This window comes from Anolis sagrei, chromosome 8, assembly GCF_037176765.1.
Source record: "Anolis sagrei isolate rAnoSag1 chromosome 8, rAnoSag1.mat, whole genome shotgun sequence".
Taxonomy (NCBI): domain Eukaryota; kingdom Metazoa; phylum Chordata; class Lepidosauria; order Squamata; family Dactyloidae; genus Anolis; species Anolis sagrei.
In genome coordinates, this window is record NC_090028.1 from 27,333,195 (window position 1) to 27,357,577 (window position 24,383).

Sequence of the window (24,383 nt, forward strand, 5' to 3'; positions counted from 1 at the left end):
TCCCCTTTCCTTTCCCCTTCCTTTTCTTCAGTTCCTTCCCTTCCCCCCCCCCCTTTCTTCCCCCTCTTCTTTTTTTCTTTCCTTCACTTCTATTTCTAATTCCTTCCTTCCTCTCTTCCCCTCATCCACATGTCACTTTTTCCTGGTGATATCACAGAAGGCCACTTCACCTAGGAACAGCCAATCCGGTAACATCACCAAAGCCACTCAACCCAACAATAATTTTTGTGGTGCAGACAGACAAACAGACAACATACAAACATACTTTGACTTTTATATACTCAGACTGGTTCAAGACTGGGAAAGGAATATGACAGGGCTGTCTACTCTCCCCCTCCCTATTCAACTTGTATGCAGAACACATCATACGATGTATGGGGCTTGAGGAATCCAAAGCTTGAGTTAAAATGGCTGGATGGAAGAAACATTAACAACCTTAGATATGCAGATGATACCACTTGGGTGGCCAAAAGGGAGGAGGAGCTGAGGAGCCTGATAAGCAAGGTGAAAGAAGAAAGCTGGGTTGCAGTTAAGCATAAAAAAAAACCAAGATGTTGGCAACCAGACTGATTGAGAACTGGCAAATAGAGGGAAAAAAGTGGAGGGAGTGACAGACTTTGTGTTTCTAGACGCAAAGATGACTGCAGCCAGGAGATCAGAAGGCATTTCCTTCTTGGGAGGAGAGCAATGACCAATCTAGATAAAATAATAAAGAGTAGAGACATCACACTGGCAATGAAGATCCGCATAGTCAAAGCAATGGCATTCCCTATGAATGCGAGAGCTGGACCATAAGGAAGGCTGAGCGAAGGAAGCAACACTTTTGAACTTTGGTGCTGGAGGAAAATTCTGAATGTGCCTTGGACCACAAGAGCATCCAACTAGTCCACCCTCCAGGAAATTAAACCCGACTGCTCAGTGGAAGGAAGAGTATTAGAGGCCAAGATGAAGTCCTTTGGCCACATCATGAGAAGACAGGAAAGCTTAGAGAAGAGAATGATGCTGGGGAAAATGGAAGGCAAAAGGAAGAGTGACCGACCAAGGGCAAGGTGGATGGATGGGATTCTTGAAGGGACTGGCTTGACCTTGAAGGAGCTGGAGATGGCCACAGCTGAAGGTCACAAATAGTCAGAATTGACAGAACGAATAAACAACAACAGTCGGATCTATCTAAATGGTCTATATACACTACCCCCATTTTCATTGAGACATGCCTTCACATCAGTTCTGACTTATGGCTAAATTCTAGACTTTGTTTGGCATGATTTGTTCACGAGGTTTTGTCTTTGCCTTCCCCTGCGGCTGAGAGAGAGTTACTTCTCCAAGGCCACACAGTGGCATTCCATAGCTGAGCAGAGATTCGAATCCTTGTCGCCAGGGTCCAACACTCCATCATACCTGTGGAGTAGAATAGGCCAAGCGGCACGAGAAAAAGCCAACCACAGCTAAGTTTCCTTAGAAAGAGAGACCTCATCTTGGGGCTCTGAGGTGACCGCTTCAGCATCACCATCAAAGTGCTGGGCCGCCAAAGCGTTCTTCCCATTACTATCGTGTTCAGCAGGAAGGCGCATGCCAAAAATCTCCCTGGGGGATGCGAAAGATGAAAAAGAAGCAAGATGCTGAGGTTGACACAACCCAGACAAAAGGGAATAATTAGAACAACTGAAGGCTTCAGGGCTGGACAGCTGGCACCGCGGGGTGCGGAGTTCGCAGGCAGAACCAGAAAGCAGCCAATGCTGAATCCACACCATTTCCACTCCACATCCCCTTCCCGCATGTGAATGTTCATGTTATTGCCAGTCATCGGTGGTGTTAATAATAATGCAGTTGTCACTGCCAGTTTGTCCTGCATCCAGGTTCACTCAAATCCCAGCACATACTGCGTCAGTAGGCTTAAACATCTGAGATTCTCTTCCATTCTTTTGTGGATGGCCGACGGTGACCCCGTTTCACCCATTTTAGGTTATATGTAGTTTTCAAAAAGCTGGATTGCTGTGAGTTTTCCAGGCTGTCTGGCCATGTTCCAGAAGCATTCCCTCCTGACGTTTCACCCTCATCTATGGCAGGCATCCTCAAAAACTGTGAGGTTTGTTGGAAACTAGGCAAGTGAGGTTTATATACCTGTGGCATAATGTCCAGGGTGGGAGAAAAAACTCTTGTCTGTTTGAGGCAAGTGGGAATTTGCAGTTGGCCACCTTAATTAGCATTAAATAGCCTTGCAACTTCAAAGCCTAGCTGATTGCTGCCTGGGGAATCCTTTGTTTGGAAGTGTTAGCTGGCCCTGATTTTTCCTTGTCTGGAATTCTCCTGTTTTTGAATGTTGTTCTTTGTTTACTGTCCTGATTTTGGAGTTCTTTAATACCGATAGCCAGATTTTGTTCGTTTCCATTGTTTCCTCCTTTCTGTTGAAATTGTCCACATACTTATTTACTGTATTTACTTCTCAGGCGACTCAGGGTGGTTTACAAAACCGGCACAATTCGACGCCACAATAATATAAACAGTTAAAAGCATATAAATATCCTTAAAATTCCATAAAGAGTAAAATCAATAAAACATAAAACATAAATCCTCCGTATCTAATTTCCAGAATCTTTATCCGATTGCAGTTGTCCAGCCATTCCGAGGTCAAGTAATTATTTACTACATTGCATTACTTCTTGTGGATTTCAGTGGCTTCTCTGCTTCTCTGTTGGTTCATTGGGTGCTCTCCTATGGCTGACTTCTCAGGTTGGATTAGTCTACATGCCTTTCCTGTTCCTTGATTCATGCCGGGGAAATGTTGCTGCGTTTGGTGGTCCCTATGTAGACTTGTCCACAGCTGCATGGTATACGGTAGACTCCTGCAGAGATCCGAGGGTACTTTTTGCCCTTTACTGAACATAGTATTTGTTGGATTTTCTTAGTGGGTCTGTAGATAGTTTGTAGGTTGTGTTTCTTCATCAGCTTCCTTATGCGGCCAGTGGTTCTAACAACCACCTTCTGCAAAGGTGTTTATTTTTTAAATAATTTTATTGTGTTTATATTCATTTTATTACAAAAAAATTCTCTACAGTTCATATAATTACTTCTCCATTTCTCAGTTGTGCTACCCCTTGTGCTCCCCTCCTTCAGAGTTCTTCTTTTCATTATCAGATTCTTTTCATTTTCCTTCTATCCATCTGTATTATAAATAGATAACAGTATAGTTGCCGGATTTATACTGCAAAGGTGTTTAGAGTGGCTTGTAGGTCTTCTTCTGAATGTGCGCAGACTACGATATCATCAGCATATTGGAGTTCTATAACAGAGCTTGGTGTGACCTTGGTTTTGGCTTTCAGTCTACTGACGTTAAATAGTTTGCCATCTGTTTGATAGGTGATCTTCATTCTGGTGGGAAGCTTCCCATCAGCAAGATGAAGTATCATAGTGATTAAGAAGGAAAATAAGGTTGGGCAATAACACATCCCTGTTTGACACCTGATTCCACCTTAAATGGATCACTTTGGGAGCCATTGCTCCCAAAGGTATAGATAGGTATATATAGGTATAGATAGATATGGACCTACGGATGTGAGAGCTGGACCATAGGGAAGGTTGAGCGAAGGAAGATAGATGCTTTTGAACTGTGGTGCTGGAGGAAAGTTCTGAGAGTTCCCTGGACAGCAAGAAGATCCAACCAGTCCATACTTCAAGAAATAAAGCCTGACCTCATTGGAGGGAAGAATTGTAGAGGCCAAGATGAAGTACTTTGGACACATCATGAGAAGAAAGGAAAGCTTAGAGAAGACAATTCTGCTGGGGAAAATGGAAGGAAAGGGGAAGAGGGACCGACCAAGGGCAAGATGGATGGATGGCATCCTTGAAGTGACTAGATTGACCTTGAAGGAACTGGGGGTGGTGATGACCGACAGGGAGCTCTGCCGTGGGCTGGTCCATGAAGTCACAAAGAGTCGGAAACGAGTGAACAAATGAACAACAACAAAAGATATGGACCATAGGGAAGGCTGAGTGAAGGAAGATAGATGCTTTTGAACTGTGGTGCTGGAGGACAGTTCTGAGAGTGCCTTGGACAACGAGAAGATCCAACCAGTCCATTCTCCAGGAAATAAAGCCTGACTGCTCATTGGAGGGAAGAATAGTAGAGGCCAAGATGAAGTACTTTGGCCACATCATGAGAAGAAAGGAAAGGGCAAGATGGATGGATGGCATCCTTGAAGTGACTGGATTGACCTTGAAGGAGTTGGGGGTGGTGACGGCCAACAGGGAGCTCTGGCGTGGGCTGGTCCATGAGGTCACGAAGAGTCGGAAATGACCGAACGAATGAACAACAACAAAGATATGGATATCCTATGTGTATGTGTGAAGGTATTCTTATTCTTCTGCTACCTTGGTCACTTTTGGCTTTCTTCTTCCTTGCATTCTTTGAGTCTCATTTAGGAAAGCAGGATCATGCTCTAGTCACATCCCGTATAGACTACTGCAACGCTCTCTACGTGGGGTTGCCTCTGAAGACTGCTCGGAAGCTTCAAATGGTCCAACGATCGGCAGCCAGGATGTTAACAGGAGCGGCACTCAGGGAGCATACAACTCCTCTGTTGCGCCAGCTCCACTGGCTGCCAATTTGCTACCGAGCACAATTCAAAGTGCTGGCTTTGGCCTTTAAAGCCCTAAACGGTTCTGGCCCGACTTACCTGTCCGAACGCATCTCCTCCTATGAACCAGTTAGGACGTTAAGATCGTCTGGGGAGGCCCTGCTCTCGGTCCCGCCAGCCTCACAGGCGCGCCTGGCGGGGACGAGAGACAGGGCCTTCTCAGCGGTGGCCCCCCGGCTGTGGAATGCCCTCCCTGCAGATATCAGATTGGCCCCCTCCTTGCTGGTATTTCAGAGGAAATCGAAGACCTGGATGTTCGAACAGGCATTTGGCTAAGCAGTGTGACTGATTGATTGATTATTGGAACACGGAATAATGGATAACGAGTTTGGATACTGATTCTAGTGATGAGACCTGATGGATTTGCTATACTGATGTAATTTTTGTATTGATGTTATGTTTATTGATTTGTGATGCTATTCTTTTAAAGGCCTATTGTCTGTGCTATGTATACTGTTGAATTGTTGTTAACCGCTCCGAGTCGCCCAAGGGCTGAGAGGAGCGGTATACAAATGAAGTAAGTAAATAAATAAATAAATCATCATCCTCATCATCATCTTGTCCTTTCCCTCCCCACCAATGGAAGATTTTGGCTCGGCCTTTCTTCACCTGCGAGGTCCCCAAGGTCTTGAAGTTGGAGAGCAAAGTGCCACGTGGAAAGGATGCGGGCTGCAAGATTCAGAGCAAACGATTTTGCTCCTAGATGGTTAAAACCCCTGCTTAAAATGCGTCTGTTTTTCCGCAGCGTTCTCCTCTCCCTCTGAATCCCCCTCGGTGTTGTTACTGCGAAGGGAGATGAATAATTCATGGCCGGCGAATGCCTCGCTGGGCCTAATCACCACTTTAATTGGAGGTTTAGATCAGAGGCGGCTAATAGCTCCTGCAGCGGGGGACTCCATAGATTGTTGACAGGGAGAGAGGGCTGAGAGCCTTATCGCCGGCCTGTTTCCGTTCCCCCCGGACCCCGCCAGGCATCACAGCATCCCGGTCCCCAGAGACCCAAGGACACAGACCGCGGGGCCAATTAAATTTATCAGGGAGGAACTGACAACTAACTTAAACAGAGGAAGGGCTGGTGGCAGAAGGGGGGCAGGCCAATGAGGGACTAATAGGGTTGCTCCCTTCTCTGACGGCTGCCTGTTTCAATGGCTGGTGGCTCAAGAGGCAGCCTGCCAAATGTCCAGGAGATTGGAAGGAGAGAAGGGAGGGAGGTTTGGAAGCCCGGCATTTCTTCCTACTCCAATGGGAAGATGCTTGCCAGCAGAAAGGAACCCAAAACCAGGAATAATAAGAAGCTTAGCAATGGCTCCTCTTCATCCTGGAGAGAAGTAACTAGTGCAATGTTTCTCAACTTTCCTAATGCCACAATCCCTTAATACAGTTCCTCATGTTGTGGTGACCTCCAACCATAACATTATTTTTGTTGCTACTTCATTACTGTAATTTTGCTACTGTTATGAATCATAATGCAAATATTTGCTATATTTCCATTCACTGGACCAAATTTGGCACAAATACTTTTTTTTTAAATTTTATTGTGCATACACACACACACAAGGACATTAGAAAGAGGTGAGAGAAGGGTTATGGGAAGGGGAAGGGGTAGAGTAGAAATAACCAAATAACCATCACATAATAAACATGAATGAAACATAAACATTACAAATAGCCCCACCACCTCCCCAACAAAATCCTAAAAGTGGTTGTACTTCCCAAAGTCATCTGAGGAATAAAAAGTTTCCGGCTTGTTTTAAGCTGTTCTTTCAGGTCTTCTCGAATTCACTTCAAGCAGTCTGTAGTTTCAAAAGTTAGACAAATCTATCATGTGTGGAATCTTCCTCAAATACTTGATATGCCCAAATTTGAATACTGGTGGGGTTGGGAGGGTTACTTTTGTCATTTTGCTAGGATTTATAGTTCACCTACAATCAAAGAGCATTCTGAACTCCACCAAGGATGGAATTGAACCAAACTTGGCACACAGAACTCCCACGACCAACAAAAAAGGGTTTGGTGGGCATTGACCTTGAGTTTTGGAATTGTAGTTCACCTACATCCAGAGAGCACTGTGGACTCAAACAATGATGGATCTGAACCAAACTTGACACAAATAATATGCCCAAATTTGAACACTGGTGGTGTTTGGGGAAAATAGACCTTGACATTTGGGAGTTGTAGTTGCTGGGATTTATAGTTCACCTACAATCGAAGAGCATTCTGAACTTCACCAATGATGGAATTGAACCAAACTTGGCGCACAGCTCTCCCACAACCAACATAAAATACTGGAAGGGTTTGGTGTAAATTGACCTTGCGTTTTGGAGTTGTAGTTCGCCTACATCCAGAGAGCACTGTGGACTCAAACAGTGATGGAGCTGGACAAAACTTGACACAATTACTCAATATGTCCAAATGTGAACACTGGTGGAGTTTGGGAAAAATAGACCTTGACATTTGGGAGTTGTAATTGCTGGGATTTATAGTTCACCTACAATCAAAGAGCATTCTGAACTCCACCAATGATTGAATCAGGGCAGAGTTCCCACACAGAACCCCCATGACCACCAGAAAATACTTAAGGCCATCCAATCCAACTCCCTTCATCAGGGCAAGAAAACGTAATCAAAGTCCTCCTGACAAAGAGCCATTCAGCCATAGATAGATAGATAGATAGATAGAAATATAGAGATAGATAGATAGATAGATAGATAGATAGATATGATTCACACACACACACACAGAGAGAGAGAGAGAGAGATAGTATCATAGATTTGAAAGGGACCCCTAAAGAAGGACAATTATATGTTGCATGTTCCAGAGTAGGCAAACCAGACAATCTCCACATCAACACTGACATAGAAACAGCAAGGAATACTGTTTACCCACAAGCAGAAAGAGATTACATATATTAGAAACCAACACTTTATTTTCCAGATCACCACAGAAACACGTGGCAGGGGACGGATAGTCACTCATAAAAACACTGGAGAACACAGCAGAAGAGACTTAAAAAGCCAGCAAAAAACAAAAAACATTACAACGCATGCACAAAACCACATATATACACACATACACATACATACACACACAAAACACATATACACAGACTGGGACACAGCAACGTGTGGCAGGGGACGGCTAGTCACTCATAAAAACACTGAAAAACACAGTGGAAGCAACTTAAAAAGCCAATAAATAAATAAATAAATATATTACAATGCATGCACAAATCCACATATATATACACGCACAAAACACATATACGCAGACTGGGACACAGCAACGCATGGCAGGGGACGGCAAGTAAATAAATAAATCCCTTCCAACTCTTCTAGGTTCTGTTCTTTTTGAAATGCTCATGAGCGGTACCCTCCCATTCCTCTCCATCTTTCCTTGCACCAATTCGGAGCCAAATTGGTGCCCCTGTTATCCATGCAGAGTTAATTTTTTTTAACTGGCAGTGGAGCTCTCAGCGGTGCACGCCATTGTCTTTGCGCAAAGACATTAATTGCATGGTAGTCTTGGTATCCCCATAATTAACATTGTCAGCTTTTCCTAGCCTTTTATAGCCTTCCGTTTGAAAGGTTTGCCGAGTATTTTTGGTCGGGAAAAGAGAAGTGGGTGGGAGGGAGCTCAGAGTAGACCCTTTCTGAGAAGAGAGTGATAAGACAGCGCTCAGGAGGAGGGTGCTTTTACCTTTGGCAATGCAGGAGATTTCTGCTTGGATGCTAAGGAAGAAGGCAAGCCCAGAGAAGACCCAGGAAACAGAACATTGCTAAAACATAATTTGTGCTGATTTCTGGAATGAACCCTTCTCTCTCATTTTACATCATTTTACATCCTTGATACACCAGGCATGGGTCAACTTGGGCCCTCTTGGTGTTTTGGACTTCGATTCCCACAATTCCTTACTTACTTCATAGCTCAAGGATGATGGTCCTCCAAGTGTAGAGTCTTAACGGTGGCTCCGTAGATGGCTGTGGAGCCCTATTCTTGATCCGCATGTTCTCCCACAGTGAGGACATCGGTTTCCAGGTGGAAGGCGGTCCCAGTCTGGGTTGGTTTGATACGCTTTCCTCTTGGCACGTTTCTCTCTTTTGCCCTCCATTCATGCCTCTTCGAATTCTGCAGCACTGCTGGTCACAGCTGACCTCCAGTTAGAGCTCTCAAAGGACAGGGCTTCCCAGTCTCTCTCAGTGTCTATGCCACAATTTTAAAGGTTGCTTTAAGCCCACCTTAAAAATCTCTTTTCCTGTCCACCAACATTACGGTTTCCCTACCGGCTGTTCTCCCACAGTGAGGACATCAGCTTCCAGGTGGAAGGCGGTCCCAGTCAGGGTTGGCTTGATGTGCTTTCCTGTTGGCACGTTTCTCCCTTTCTCCCTCCATCCATGCCTCGTTGAATTCTGCAACACTGTGGGTCACAGCTGACCTCCAGTTAGAGCTCTCAAAGACCAGGGCTTTTCAGTCTCTCTCAGTGTCTATGCCACAGTTTTAAAGGTTGGCTTTAAGTCCGTCTTTAAATCTCTTTTCATGTCCACCAACATTATGTTTCCCTTCCAGCTGTTAGGAATTATGGGAGTTGAAGTCCAAAACACCTGGAGGGCCCAAGTTGGCCAATGCCTGATCTACACTGTAGAATGAAGGCAGTTTGGCACCACTTGATCTGCCATGTCTCAATGCTATTGAATCATGGGGAGTGTACGTAGTTTTGCAAGGTCAACATCTTGTTGCTTTTGCATAAAACTTCACTGAGCTCAAAGATGGTGGGAGACACAATGGCTGTAGACATCTTTCTCCGCCAAAGAGGTCTGGTACCTCATCAAACTATAACTCCCAGGATTCCATAGCATTGAATTAAAGTACTGAACTGCATTAATTCCACAGTGTATATGAACCTTTAATCTCTCCCCTCCTCCATTCTGACCCACTGCCCAAATTCCGTGATATAAATGCAAAGGGATGTAAATGAAAAATAAATCTCCTATTGTAATATACGTGTATCTGTGAGCTTTGACGGATAGGTGCAAATGAAGGCATCTGCACTGTAGAGTGAATGCAGTTTGGCACCACATGAACTGCCATGGGTCAGTGCTGTGCAATCTTGGGACTTGCAGTTTGTTTTTGTTTTGTTTTGTTTGTTTTTCGTGTCAGGAGTGACTTGAGAAACTGCAAGTCACTTCTAGGTAAAGGTAAAGGTTTTCCTCTGACGTTTAGTCTAGTCGTGTCCAACTCTGGGGGTAGATGCTCATCTCCATTTTTAAGCCAAAGAGCCGGCGTTTTCCATAGATCCTAGGTCATGTGGCTGGCATGACTGCATGGAGCACCATTACCTTCTTGCCGGAGCAGTACCTATTGATCTACTTACATTTGCATGTTTTGAAACTGCTAGGTTGGTAGAATTTGGGGCCAATAGCGGTAACTGCAAGTTCAGCAGCTCAGTGGTTTTACTCGCTGCATCACCGAGGGCTCCTGGTCAATTCTGGTGTGAGAGAATTAGCTGTCTGGAAGGACGTTGCCCAGGGGACACCCAGATGTTTGCTGTTTTACCACTGTTGTGGGAGGTTTCATGTCCCTGCATGGGGAGCTGGAGCTGACAGAGGAAGCTCAACATGCTCTCCTTGGATTCTAACCGCTGACCTGTCGGTCTTCAGGATTTAACCCATTGTGCCACTTGCAGTTTGGTGAGGCAATAGCAGTATCTGGCAGGGGAGGCTAAAGACCTCCCATGATTCCATAGCACTAAGCCATGGCAATTAAAGTGATGCTAAACCGCATTCATTCTGCAGTATAGATGCACCCTGAGTGTATTCTACACTTTGCTTTTTTTCACTGAAAGAAGGAAAACTTCTACCAAGAAAACTCACGATCTTGGCCTTTTATTTTGCCCATTATTTTTTGCATGACTCACTGAGCTTGGCTTGGATCAATCTATTGCTTTTACCAACGTCTGTTTTCTTTCTTTTCCTTCTTTCTTTTAGGATCAGTGGGGAATCCGCTGCCTGGGGTAAAAGTCCGCATTGCCACAGAAAGCTTGCAAAGAGATGGTCCGGCTTATACTGTCCATGCAGAAGGAAACGAGGATGGCACCAAGGTATTATTATTATTATTATTATTATTATTATTATTATTATTATTATTATATTATTTGAAACACCACAAGATGAGTCCACAGCAGACACTTCTGGCTGTTGAATTGGATCACACGGCGGACACTTCCCAAGTGTCTAGGACTGTGTGATGTATCGGCGAATAATGCGTGCAGATCCCAGCAAGGTGAATTTCTGCAGCTGGCAGATGGTAATTTTGTCAGTGCCGATTGTGTTTAAGTGCAGGCCAAGGTCTTGAGGCACTGCACCCAGTGTGCCGATCACCACTGGGACCACCTTGACTGGCTTGTGCCAGAGTCTTTGCAGTTCGATCTTTAAATCCTCATATCGTGTCATCTTTTCCAGTTGTTTCTCTTCAATCCTGCTGTCACCTGGGATTGCAACATCGACGATCCATACTTTGTTTTTTAACACGATTGTGAGGTCAGGAGTATTATGCTCCAAACTCTGTCTGTCTGAATCTGGAAGGCCCAGAGGAGTTTGGCATGTTCATTCTCTGTAACTCTTTCTGGCTTGTGATCCCACCAGTTCTTTGTCACAGGCAGATGGTGTTTGCGGCACATGTGCCAATGAATCATTTGAGCAACGGTGTTATGTCTCTGCTTGTAGTCTGTCTGCGCAGTCTTCTTGCAGCAGCTGTGGATGTGATCTATAATTTCATCTGCTTCCTTGCAGAGCCTACACTTGGGATCTGTCGTCGACTTTTCAATTCTGGCTTTGATGGCATTGGTTTGACTGGCTTGTTCTTGGGCTGCCAGAATCAGGCCCTCCATCTCCTTTTTTAGAGTTCCATTTGTGAGCCACAGCCATGTTTTTTCTTTGTCAATTTGGCTCTCAATTTTTGCCAGAAACTGTCCATGGAGAGCCTTCTTTTTCCAGTATTCTCTTCTGCTCTGGATTGTGGTATTATTATTATTATTATTATTATTATTATTATTATTATTAGACACAACATGATTAGCACATAGCAAACAAAGTCACTTTGCTGGCTTTTGTATTTAATCACACATCAGACACTTCCCAAGTGTCTAGGACTGTGTGATGTATTGGCTGATAATGCGTGCAGATCCAGGTCTTTTGCAGCGGATAGATGGTAATTTTGTCAGCACCTATTGTTTTTAAGTGCAGGCCAAGGTCTTTAGGCACTGCACCCAGTGTACCGATCGACTGAATTGAATTGATGACCCATCTTTCTCCCATGATGGGATTCAAGACAGCTTGCAATAATACCTTACAATTATCAAGGTGTTGTTGTTGTTGCCTCACTTCTATCTCAATTGAGACACAAAATAGTAAGGCTAGGGGAGAGCCTGGTGCAGGTTTGGATTGATTGATTGATTAATTGATTGATTGAATTGATATCCCATTTTTCTCCCTAGATAGGATTTAAGACAGCATGTGATAATACCTTACAATGATCAAGTTGTTGTTGTTGTTGTTGTTACCTCACTTCTCTCTCAATTGAGACACAAAATGGCAAGTGTAGAGGAGAGCCTGGTGCAGGTTTGGATTGACTGACTGATTTATTGATTGAATTGATATCCTATCTTTTTCCCAAGATAGGATTTAAGACAGCTTACAATAATATCTTACATTAATAAAGGTATTATTATTATTATTATTATTATTATTATTATTATTACCACCTCACTTCTATCTCAATTGAGACACAAAATGGCAAGGTTAGAGGAGAGGCTGGTACAGCTTTGGATTGATTGATCGAATTGAATAGGTGTCCCATCTTTCTCCCAAGATGGGATTCAAGACAGCTTACGATAATACCTTAAAATGATCCGAGTGTTGTTGTTGTTGTTGTTACCTCACTTTTATCTCAGTTGAGACAAAAAATGGCAAGGTTAGAGGAGAGCGTGGTGCAGGTTTGGATTGACTGACTGACTGACTGATTGAATTGATATCCCATCTTTCTCCCAAGATGGGGTTCAAGACGGCTTACGATAATACCTTAAAATATAAACATAAATTTACCAGTTTCTTTTTTTAAAAAGCAAGATTATAAAAAAGAACATGATTGGAAACTCTCCAATATTCTTTTGTTTTGTTGCGAAAAAAACATGCTTGAAAAGTCTCCAGTATTTGCATGGCAGCAAGGGCTTTGATGTGTCTTAGTTCCAAAATGGAACTTTCCCAAGCTTTGGGTGACTCATAACTGCTCCTGGTTTTATCTGTTATCTATTTTAACTGTCTAATGTATTCCCCGCTTCTGTCCTGGCAAGGTTTTAATAGGTGGCTTATGGTCCAGAATAAAGTGATTTTCCATAAAATTCACATTAAGTTAGAGGCCAAAAAAAAAAAATCAATCTTGAAACACAGAATTCATGGCAACATTAAAACAGTAATCCAGATAGTATTATTTCTCTGGAAATTAGATTGCTTAGGTGCCTACAAAGGTCAAATAATAGGCATTTGGCAAAAGCATTTCTGTAAATGATACTCTGGAATTGGAAGAAGGCCTTCCACCAAATTGGCCTATTGAGAACTAAGGGCACCAGGAACAAGATGTATGAATTGTTGGCTTAAACCAGGCAGCTTCAGAAGGCCAATTTTGCTTTAATATGCTGCTTCCTTGGCATCCGATGCAGTCACCTTCTCTGGAAGTCTTTAAGCAAAAGCTGGGTGGCTATCTGTTGGGAGTGCTTGTATTGTGTCTTTCTGCTTGGCAGAAAGGGGTTGAACTGGATGGCCTGTAGGATCCCCTCCAACTCAAAAAGGATCCCCAAAAGTCCAAATTCATAGACTCCTAGTGTATGAATTTGGACTTTTGGGGATCCTTTTTGAGAGCCAGAGTCATATTTCTGAGATCTTCCATTATGAGTCGAAGCTGACTTGATTACAGTGAAGTAGGGAGACCAGAACGCAGATTGAGAATGAAGTACACTACAGATGCCCAGATTGGTCTCACTGAAGTCTTCCATTTATAAGTCCAAGCTGACTTGATGGCAACGAAGCAGAAAAACTGGAGACCATTACACAAGTGGACATGGATGCTTCTGATAGATATTGTGGAGGTCTCCCATACATGAGTTGAAGTTGTCTTCATAGCAATGAAGAAGAAAAGAGGATGACCACAACATAGCTTCCCAGAATTGATATCTTGGAAGTCTTCTATTCATGAGTCCAAGCTAACTTGATGGCAATGAAACAGGGAAATAGGGGGACCATAACATAGGTGGACCATCAAGGAGGCCATGGATGCTTGTAGTAGATACCTTGGAGGTCACTCATACGTGAATTCAAACTGACTTGACGGCAATGAAGCAGGAAAAGAGGAAGACCACAACAAAGAAGCCATGGATGTCTGGCCAATCAAGGAAGCTTTGGGTGCCTGGAGTTCGTATCTTGGAGGTCTTCCATTTAGAAATTGAAGCTGACTTGATGAAATAGGAAAAAAGGAAGAACACAACACAGCTTCCCATATTTGGTACCCTGGAAGTCTTCCATTCATAACTTAAAGTAGACTTGATGCCAAGAAATCAGGAAAATAGGGAGGACCACAACATGGGTGGACAATCAAAGAAGCCATGGATGCCTGGAGCTGATATCTTGCAGGTCTTCCATTCATGAGTTGAAGTTAGCTTGATGGCAATGAAGTAGAAAAAGAAGAAGACTGCAACATGGATGGATAATCAAGAAATCCATGGACACTTGGGGTTGTTATCTTGGAGATCTTCCATTCATGAGTTGAAACTGGCTTGATGGTAATGAAGTAGAAAAAGAAGAAGACTACAACATGGATGGACAATCAAGGAAGCCATGGATGCCTGGAGTCAGTACCTTTGGAGGTCTTCCATTCATGAGTTTAAGTTGTCTTCATGGTAATGAAGTAGGAAAAGAGAAAGACCACAACATGACTTCCTGGAGTTAGTATCTTGGAGATCTTCCATTCATGAGTTGAAACTGGCTTGATGGTAATGAAGTAGAAAAAAGAAGACCACGACATGGATGGACAATCAAGGAAGCCATGGATGCCTGGAGTTGGTACCTTTGGAGGTCTTCCATTCATGAGTTGAAGTTGTCTTCATGGTAATGAAGTAGGAAAAGAGGAAGACCACAACATGACTTCCTGGAGTTAGTATCTTGGAGGTCTTCCATTCATCAGTCAAGGTGACCAGATTGGCAATGAAGCAGGAAAAAAAGAAGACCAAAGAATCAGTGAACCATTAAGGAAGGCACAGGTGCCCTGAACTGAAATCTTGTAGGTCTTCCATTCACAAATCAGAGATGATTTGATGACCATAAGCAAAGTGATTTCATGGCAATCAAGACGGTCTCTCTCTCTCTCTAACCCAGGCATGGGCAAACTTTGAACCTCCAGGAGTTTTGGACTTCAACTCCCACAATTCCCAACAGTCTACCAGCTGTTAGGAATTGTGGGAGTTGAAGTACAAAACACCTGGAGGGCCAAAGTTTCCCCCTGCTGGCTCTAACCCTTGTGCAACCCATATGGATTCTCCTCTGACCTATATCCAGGGGATGCAAAGGCACCTCTTGACCAATAGCCTTCTGCCAGATGGAGCATTTTTTGCCAAAGCATGAACCAAGGGTCTCATTGGGAGGCCCACAGATTCCAGGCACCAGGTAGCAATAAACTTTTTAATCGCGGTCTCTTCTGTTGGCAGATTTGCTGGTAGTAAAGCGCTCAGCAGCCGCGGCCCATTACCCATCTCCTTGGCAACCTGGTCCCACGTACCCATTTGTAATTAAAAATCCCCCCATCAGCTCTCTTTCGTTCGCATTATCTGGGCTCCGGGCGGCGTGTCCTGCAGCAAACTACAGAAGGCAACCGGGAAGACGCTGCGCCATTTGGAGACGGAGGCAGATTTTGGCTCCTTGGGGAGTGAAGGAAGAAAACAGGCAAAGGGGGAGAAAGAGTCACCCAAGGCCCTAACTGTAATCTGTAAGCGCCACATTTCACATCTGGCTTTGCGGCGGCAACTTTTCATAAAAAGGAGGCCGAGAATAATGCGATCAATTTGCTTCCCATTTTGGGGAGGTTCCATACTTTTACAAAAAGAGAAACAAGGGAGAGGAAGAATGAAAGAGAGGAAGAATGAAAGAGAGGGATTTGAAATGATTTCTATCAAATCATCCAGGAACACATTACTTATTTACACAGGTGAGGTTGATTTGAGATGAATAATGTGTTGGAAATCTCCCAAAAAAAGCAGAGGATCCCAGACTTTTGTGAGCTAAATATAGACGGATACAGGAAGAGATATAGGTGGGTAAATATATGAAATGATGCTCAAGGAGTGGAAAAAAATGGCATTTCAACACAAGCAGGGTGCTAGAGAGAGATGAAATGACCCAGAAATTCCCGAGCACCATTTAAATCATTGTCTATTCTGTTTTAAAGCGGTGATTAATTTTAATTCGCTCGCATGTCTTGCAGACAGAGAGAGAGATCAGAAGAGGAGCTGCTATGCTGGGAAATCAAAACCCGCATATTCCTACAACGACCTCTTTATTTTATTTACTATTGATGTGGTTTTCCATGTATGTCTGTGTGTTTTAAAAAGGAAACCGCTTAGAAGAGTTGAAAACAGGCCATAAAATAAAACACAAAACAAACAACTCAGGGAAGGAACTGAAAGGCAGAATATGGAACAAAAGGAGCCCCCAGTGAACAACATTAAAAGCAACTGATTTCAAATACACAATTCAAAAAGCAAGAACTGGCAGACCAGAATCAGATTGCAGTGCTTTCCCAGCATTAAAGTGGGCATGTCTTCATTCTTCACTTATTGTTAGCTAGGCTGTCTAGGTTATTTATTAGGCAACTCCAATAAGAATGATATTGGACAACCCCCACAAGCATGATGACATTTTTCTCCAGTCCCCAAATTTTCTAGCTTTGCAGTCACTTAAAACTTGAAAAATACAGTCACAAAAATCCTTTTAAAAATCTATATAAATAAAAATGTAATGTTAGTTTGTAGGACATCAATAAATTAAACTACACATAATCAAACCAAATTCTATAACAACATAAATCTAAACAAAACATCCACATTAGTGTACAACAGCCTCCAAGAGTTCGCAAAATGGTTTGGGTTAATTATGTATTGGAAATTCAATAACTGATTGGAAATAACTGTACCATTTATTTATTTATTTATTTATTTATTTATTTGCTTTATTTCTATACCGCGTTTCTCAACCTAAATTAGGTGACTCAATGCGGTTTACACAATATTAATTAACATAGCAATAACAGTTAAAACACATCATACACAGAAACAAACACACAACAATCATACATAATGCCTCGATCACAAATGAAATCCAATCTCATAATCCTTGAGCCGTTCCTATGTTCAGTTTACCGTCATCCTATGTTTAATTGCGCTGATTAGCCAAACGCTTGCTCAAAGAGCCAGGTTTTAAGCTTCTTCCGAAATGCCAGTAGCGAAGGGGCCTGTCTGATGTCAATGGGTAGGGCGTTCCATAGCCGAGGGGCCACCACCGAGAAGGCCCTGTCTCTCGTCCCCGCCAACCGTGCCTGTGACGCAGGCGGAACCGAGAGCAGGGCCTCCCCGGACGATCTTAATGTCCGTGTCGGTTCATAGGTGGAGATACGTTCGGAGAGGTAAGTGGGGCCGGAACCGTTTAGGGCTTTGTAGGCTAGCGCCAGCACCTTGAATTGTGCCCGGTAGCAAATTGGCAGCCAGTGGAGCTGGCTCAACAGAGGAGTGGTGTGCTCCCTGAGAGCGGCTCCTGTTAGCAACCTGGCTGCCGAGCGCTGGACCATCTGAAGCTTCCGGGCAGTCTTCAAGGGCAGCCCCACGTAGAGCGCGTTGCAGTAATCTATACGGGATGTGACCAGAGCGTGGATTACCGTGGCCAAGTCAGACTTCCCGAGGTACGGGCGCAGCTGGCGCACGAGCCGGAGCTGTGCGAATGCTCCCCTGGCCACCGCCGAGACCTGGGGTTCCAGGCTCAGCGGTGAGTCCAGGATCACACCCAAGCTGCGAACCTGCGTCTTCAGGGGGAGTGTAACCCCGTCCAACACAGGCTGTAACCCTATACCCCGCTCGGCCTTTCGACTGACCAGGAGCGCCTCTGTCTTGTCTGGATTCAATTTCAATTTGTTCGCCCTCATCCAGTCCGACACAGCAGCCAAGCACCGGTTCAGGACCTGAACAGCCTCCTTAGTAGCAGGTGGGAAGGAGTGACAGAGTTGGACATCATCTGCATACAGATAACACCGCACCCCGAAACTCCGGATGATCTCTCCCAACGGCTTCATGTAGATGTTAAACAACATGGGGGACAGTATAGAACCCTGCGGGACCCCACAAGACAATGGTTGTGAGGTCGAGCAGTTGTCCCCCAGCAACACCTTCTGGGTACGATCCTCTAGGAAGGACCTGAGCCACTGCAGAGCAGTGCCACCAAGGCCCATTCCCGCGAGGCGTCCCAGAAGGATACCGTGGTCGACGGTATCGAAGGCCGCTGAGAGGTCCAGCAGAACTAACAGGGACACACTCCCCCTGTCTAGTTCCCTGCGCAGATCATCCACTAAGGCGACCAAGGCTGTCTCGGTACCATGTCCCGGCCTAAAGCCAGACTGTGCCGGATCCAGATAATCCGTGTCTACCAAGAATACCTGGAGTTGTGAGGCCACCACACGTTCCAGGACTTTGCCCAAGAAGGGGAGATTGGAAACAGGCCGATAGTTGACGAATTGAGTGGGATCCAGTGATGGTTTTTTCAACAGCGGTTTTATTACAGCTTGTTTTAAGCTGGCTGGAATTTTGCCTTCCCGAAGGGAGGCATTAACCACCACTTCCACCCACTCGGCCAATCCCCCTCTGGCCTCCTTTAGAAGCCAGGATGGGCAGGGGTCTAGGATGCATGTGGTAGCTCTCATTCCTCCAAGTATCTTGTCCACATCCTCGGGTTTCACCAATTGAAATGAATCCATCAAAATCGGACAAGCAGATGCTCGTGTTACATCCTCAGAGACTGCCGTTAACATGGTATCCAGGTCAGAGCGGGTCAGAGCGACTTTGTCCGCAAAGAACCGAGCAAATGCTTCGCAGCGGGCCGTCGAGTTGTCAGGGTTCCCATCCGGAATGGTGGGGTTCAATAACCCTCTGACAACTCGGAACAGCTCCGCCGGACGGTTCTTTGCGGACGCAATATTGGCTGCAAAGAAGGCTTTCTTTGCCGCCTTTATTGCCACGGCGTATGCCCTGAGTAGGGCAACAAACCGTGCTCGATTTAACTCGCTCGGGTCCGAACGCCACACGCGCTCTAGTCTCCTCTTCCTTCGCTTCATCGCTGCCAGCACCTTGTTGAACCAAGGTGCTGGTTTAGCTCGGCTACTTGAGAGGGGACGTTCCGGAGCAATCGTGTTTATGGCCCTCGTCATCTCCCCGTTCCAGAGAGATACCAGGGCTTCAACAGGATCACCAACCGAGGTGGCAGGAAAATCCCCAAGAGCCGTCAGGAATCCATCCGGATCCATAAGCCTCCTGGGGCGGACCATCTTAATGGGTCCCCCACCTCTGCAGAGGTTGGGAGGTGTGGTGAGTCTAAATCTGACCAGATAGTGGTCGGTCCATGGCAACGGAGAGGTGGATAACTCCTCGACACCGCCACCTTGGTCCCATCCCTGACAGAAAACCAAATCCAATGTGTGTCCCGCACAGTGGGTGGGGCCAGATACTCGTTGGGACAGCCCCATGGTTGCCATGGATGACATGAAGTCCTGAGCCGCTCCTCCTAGGGTAGTCTCGGCATGTACATTGAAGTCCCCCAGCACAAGGAGCCGTTGAGACTCCAATGTCAGGCTCGAGACCACCCCCGCTAGCTCAGGTAGGGAGACCGTAGTGCAGCGAGGTGGGCGGTACACTAACAGAATCCCTATTCTGTCCCGGTCACCCACCCTCAAGTGGACACACTCAAAATTGGTTGACTGTGGGATGGGGCCTCTGGTCAGGGGGATAGAATTTTTGTAGACCACCGCAACTCCGCCTCCCCGCCCTCCAGGTCTCGACTGGTGCTGTACGGAGAATCCTGGCGGACAAAGCTGGGTCAAATTAACTCCTCCAGCTTCATCCATCCAGGTCTCCGTAATGCACGCCAGATCTGCCCGTTCCTCCAGGATTAGGTCCTGGATGAAAGATGTTTTGCCATTGACAGATCTGGCGTTCAGCAGCACCATCTTCAACCCAGAGGGACTGCCATCCTGGGTACACCCACTTACCAAGTCAGGAGACCGATTACAAGTGGTTAAATTTTTTCTCCTTCTCTCCCTAGGCCGAATTTGGGTTGTTAAGTTTTTACTATTTCTAGGCCGAATTGGTGGTCTCCCTTTCCCGTATCTCCCCCTCCCCTTTATGAGTTCTATGGGGGCCCCCCGGCCAATGGAACACCCCTCTACTACCATATTGCACTTGGATTTCGTAATTTCAACCCATAATGTGTTCCAGATTATTTGTTTTTGCCACCCAGTCTCGATCTGATTCTTTCTTACCCCAGTTATGCTATTTCCAGGATCCTCCCACCCGTTCCACCCTTTATTGTCTTCCCATTCTACCAATAACACAATAAGCAGACACCAAGGGAAGAATGTTGACATTGGTGAACGGAGTTGATACAGGGTTAATTTAGGTCCCTAGAATTCACGTAGCAGCAGGTCTTATAATACTAGGTCTTAAAGTGCTAGTTGTTTAAGTTGAGAGTTGTTAAAGTGCACACAGTAGCGCATTGTAAGAGACTAAAGTGCTATGGTGGCAACTTAATATCAATAGATTACATAGGGTTAAAGTTCAATTTGTTGGTTAAAGTGCTGACAGTTGTATAATTTAGCAGCGATTGGCCCAAAATAAGGTGCTAACAGTTGGAAGAATTAGCAGCAATGGTACAAATAAAGTGCTGGTAGTTGGAAGACTTAGTCGCGTTGGCCCGATATAAAGTGCTAATAGTTGGCAAAAATTAGCAGCGTTGGCTCAGGTAACAAATTAACAGCGCAATGATTGTACAAATTGATCATATAGTCCTCAGTCCTCAGTCTTATTGGTAGGTGTTAAATCCAGTTAATCCCCTCACCCCCTCCCCCCCCCCAACTATCAATGTAAGGGGCGGATAGGATGGGTTTAAGTCTAGTGGGATTCCTACAGTTCCTACTGTTCCAATGGCTGGGGGCCTTGCTGTGGGATGAACGAATCACTAAGATGGCCGCAGGAACTGCTGATGAGATGGATGGTTCCGGAAATGGAGGCAGTAACGCGATGGATGGCGTTACAAAATGGCAGTTGATCACAAACCACGTAACAGCAGCTATGTAACAGGATATATAGATTCCAGCCGACCCGGAGCCAGTCTAGCAGTCGTGGATGTCAGCGTTGCTAGCTAAAAGATCGCGGTCGGCGCGTGAGATCTTAGGGAAGGCGCTGAGTCATCGCTGGCCAAGCTCTCCCTGGAAGGACGCCGAGTCACCGCCGATCTGTAGATCCGGCTCCCAGAATCGAGGTCGCCCCAGCGGTAGCGGGGAGGACTAGCCGGGGGGCCTCCGGGCCTTGGGCAGAGATGGAGCACGAACCCCGCACCAGTTGGATCCCCGGAGGAATCGCACCACCGAATGCGGGAGGTCCAGCCTTACCGCGGAGGGATCGAAGCAGAGACACGCCGGGGGTGCAGGCGGTGATGCGAGATGGGAAACGCTGCCGCCTGCAAGCCTCTCTCACACTGCCTCTCACTGCAGCGTCTGGAGCGTCTGGAGCGTCTGGAGCAACAGCCAGCAATCACAACAGTTCTCAGCGGTTCTCCCAGCCGGCAGATCGGCTCAGGCCGCCATTCAGGCAGGCACAGATTGCAACTTGAGCCGCGGTCAGTCAGGAGCGCGTGACACTGGCTGCAAGCCGCCAAGCTCCAAGGGACGGCTGTCCCAGCTTCCCTCCTGTAACCGCGACAGCGGGATGGCAGTTGGCGAGTTGGTGAGTTGGATGTATCTTGCCAAATCGAGCACGTTGGGAGGGAGCGTACCAGGCCGTAGCGATGGTGGCGGCCCTCGCTCTACCTCCTTCCTCTCCCTTCTTCTTCCCTTTCTCCCTTTCTCCCTGGTTCCTCCCAGTCAACTCCCCCTAAGACCCCCTCCGGGGTCCCGAGGAGATGCCTGTTCAGGAGCCGATGGAAGGAGATCGGAGTAGGGGTGGATGGATCGGATTAAGCTCAGATTAGGAATTTCGCCTTACCCGGACGGGAGGTTAGCTGTTAGCATGTCGCCATCTTAACCGGAAGTCCATAACCTTATTGAAAAGGTAAAAATGATGTCACATCAGTTTGGCAAATGTGAATTTCCACGAACATGTGGAGAACACCTTTTGAAAACCACTAGTCAAGAAAAGCATGATCTTGTTAGTAGTCAACCCTTTGAACAAGTGATATTCACAAGCATTCATGTAATGGCACACAGGCAACTCAGCTATTCAACTGAAGAACCATGTCTTTTAAACTGCCAAGGATAAAGACATGCCACTGCACAAAATATGTTTGGTCAGCAGAGGATATTTCTTTGAAGTTGAAATTGCCCAAAATATATACACTCCCTTGAAACCTCTTAGTTAAAATATGCACTCAAGTAGTCTTCTTTTGAAAATGACATATCTTGTTTACTAACAAACTTCTTCTATATATATAGCATACTAGTCCATAGTCCAATGTCAGATTAATTGTTCTATACCTTCAATCTGACTCTGATTTATAGTGACCCGCAGTTTGGGCTTTTCTTGGCAAGAGGAAGTTTGTCACCATTTCCTTCCCTTTGAGGCTGAGAGAGTGTTACCTGGCTATGGGTATCAACTTTTTTTTTTTTACTAAACTGTGAATGCACTATTCAAGATGTGGGCTCTACACTTTAGAATGAGTGCAGTTCAACAACACTTTAATGGCCTTTGGTCAATGCTATGGAATCCTGGGAGTTGTAGTTTGGAAAGGCACCAAAAAAAAGACTACAAAATTACCAGAATTTGATAGCTTTGAGTGCTGACAAAGTGGGGCCAAGCTGCATTCATTCTACAGTGTAGAACAAGCATGGGCAAATGTTGGCCCTCTAGGTATTTTTTGATAGCTTTGAGTGCTGACAAAGTGGGGCCAAACTGCATTCATTCTACAGTGTAGAACAAGCATGGGTAGAACAAGCATGGGCAAATGTTGGCCCTCTAGGTATTTTGGACTATTGGCTGTTAGGAATTGTGGGAGTTGAAGTCCAAAACACCTGGAGGGCCGTTATTTGCCCATGCCTAATATAGAACATGCATTCCTTGTTTGCTATAGGCAGGACTTTCCAAGATGCTGAATGCAGTTCAATTGGATTTTCTGGAGCTCTCCAAGGTACTGAAACTGTTATCTGGCTTGATTAGATACTTCCTATAATAAAATCCACTTATATCCTCATACTGAAAAAGGGAAATGCTAAAGAATGCTCAAACTTACATATAGTGGCACTTATTTCTCATACCAGTAAGGTAATGCTCAAGATCCTGCAAGGTAGACTCCAGCAAGACATGGAGTGAGAGTGTCCAGATGTACAAGCTGGGTTTATAAAAAGCAGAGAAATAAGAGAACCAATTGCCAACATCCGCTGGATAATGGAGAAAGGCAGGGAGTTTCAGAAAAACATGTATTTCTGTTTTATTGACTATTCTAAAGCCTTTGACTGTGTGGATCATAATAAATGGTGGCAAGCTCTTGGTGGTATGGGGAGACCAAGCCACCTTGTCTCTCTCCTGAGGAATCTGTATAAGGACCAAGTAGCAACAGGAAAAAAAACACCACCACAGAACAACAGACTGGTTCAAGATTGGGAAAAGCGTATGGCAGGGTTGTGTACTCTCACCCAACCTATTCAACTTGTATGCAGAAGACATCATGCAATGTGCAGGGCTTGTTGAATGCAGGGCTGGGATTAAAATTGTTGGAAGAAACATTAACAACCTTAGATATGCAGATGACACCACTTTGATGGCTGAAAGCAAGGAGGAGCTGAGGATCCTTCTAATCAAGGTGAAAGAAAAAAGTGCAAAAGCTGGGTTGCAATTAAACATCGAAAAAACCAAGATGATGGCAACCAGACTGACAGATAACTGGGAAATAGAAGGAGAAAATGTGGAGGCAGTGACAGACTTTGTATTTCTAGGTGCAGAGATTACTGCAGATGAAGACTGCAGCCAGGAAATCAGAAGATGTTTCCTTCTTGGGAGGAGAGCAATGTCCAATCTCGATAAAAGAGTGGAGACATCACACTGGCAACAAAGATCCACATAGTTAAAGCAATGGTATTCCCCGTAGTAACCTATGGATGTGAGAGCTGGACTATAAGGAAGGCTGAGCCAAGGAAGAGAGACGCTTTTGAACTGTGGTGTTGGGGGAGTGCCTTGGACCACAAGAAGATCAAATGAGTCAATCCTCCAGGAAATAATGCCTGACTGTTCATTGGAGGGAAGGAGATTAGAGGCAAAAATGAAGTTCTTTGGCTACATAATGAGAAGACAGGAAAGCTTGGAGAAGATAATGATGCTGGGGAAAATGGAAGGAAAAAGGAAGAGGGCCCGACCAAGGGCAAGGTGGATGGATGGCATCCTTTAAGTGACTGGCTTGACCTTGAAGGAGC

The 24,383-nt window shown here is 45.2% G+C and overlaps 1 protein-coding gene across 1 annotated transcript in view; it reads left to right on the forward strand.

Annotated features, from left to right (window-relative positions):
• The window catches only part of ACSF3 (acyl-CoA synthetase family member 3), a 107,237-nt gene that overhangs the window by 27,602 nt on the left and 55,252 nt on the right, over window positions 1-24,383 (forward strand). Inside the window, exon 6 of the mRNA XM_060788413.2 lies at window positions 10,616-10,728. Within this exon, the coding sequence (XP_060644396.2) occupies window positions 10,616-10,728 (113 nt within the window). The remainder of the gene's footprint in view (window positions 1-10,615; window positions 10,729-24,383) is intronic.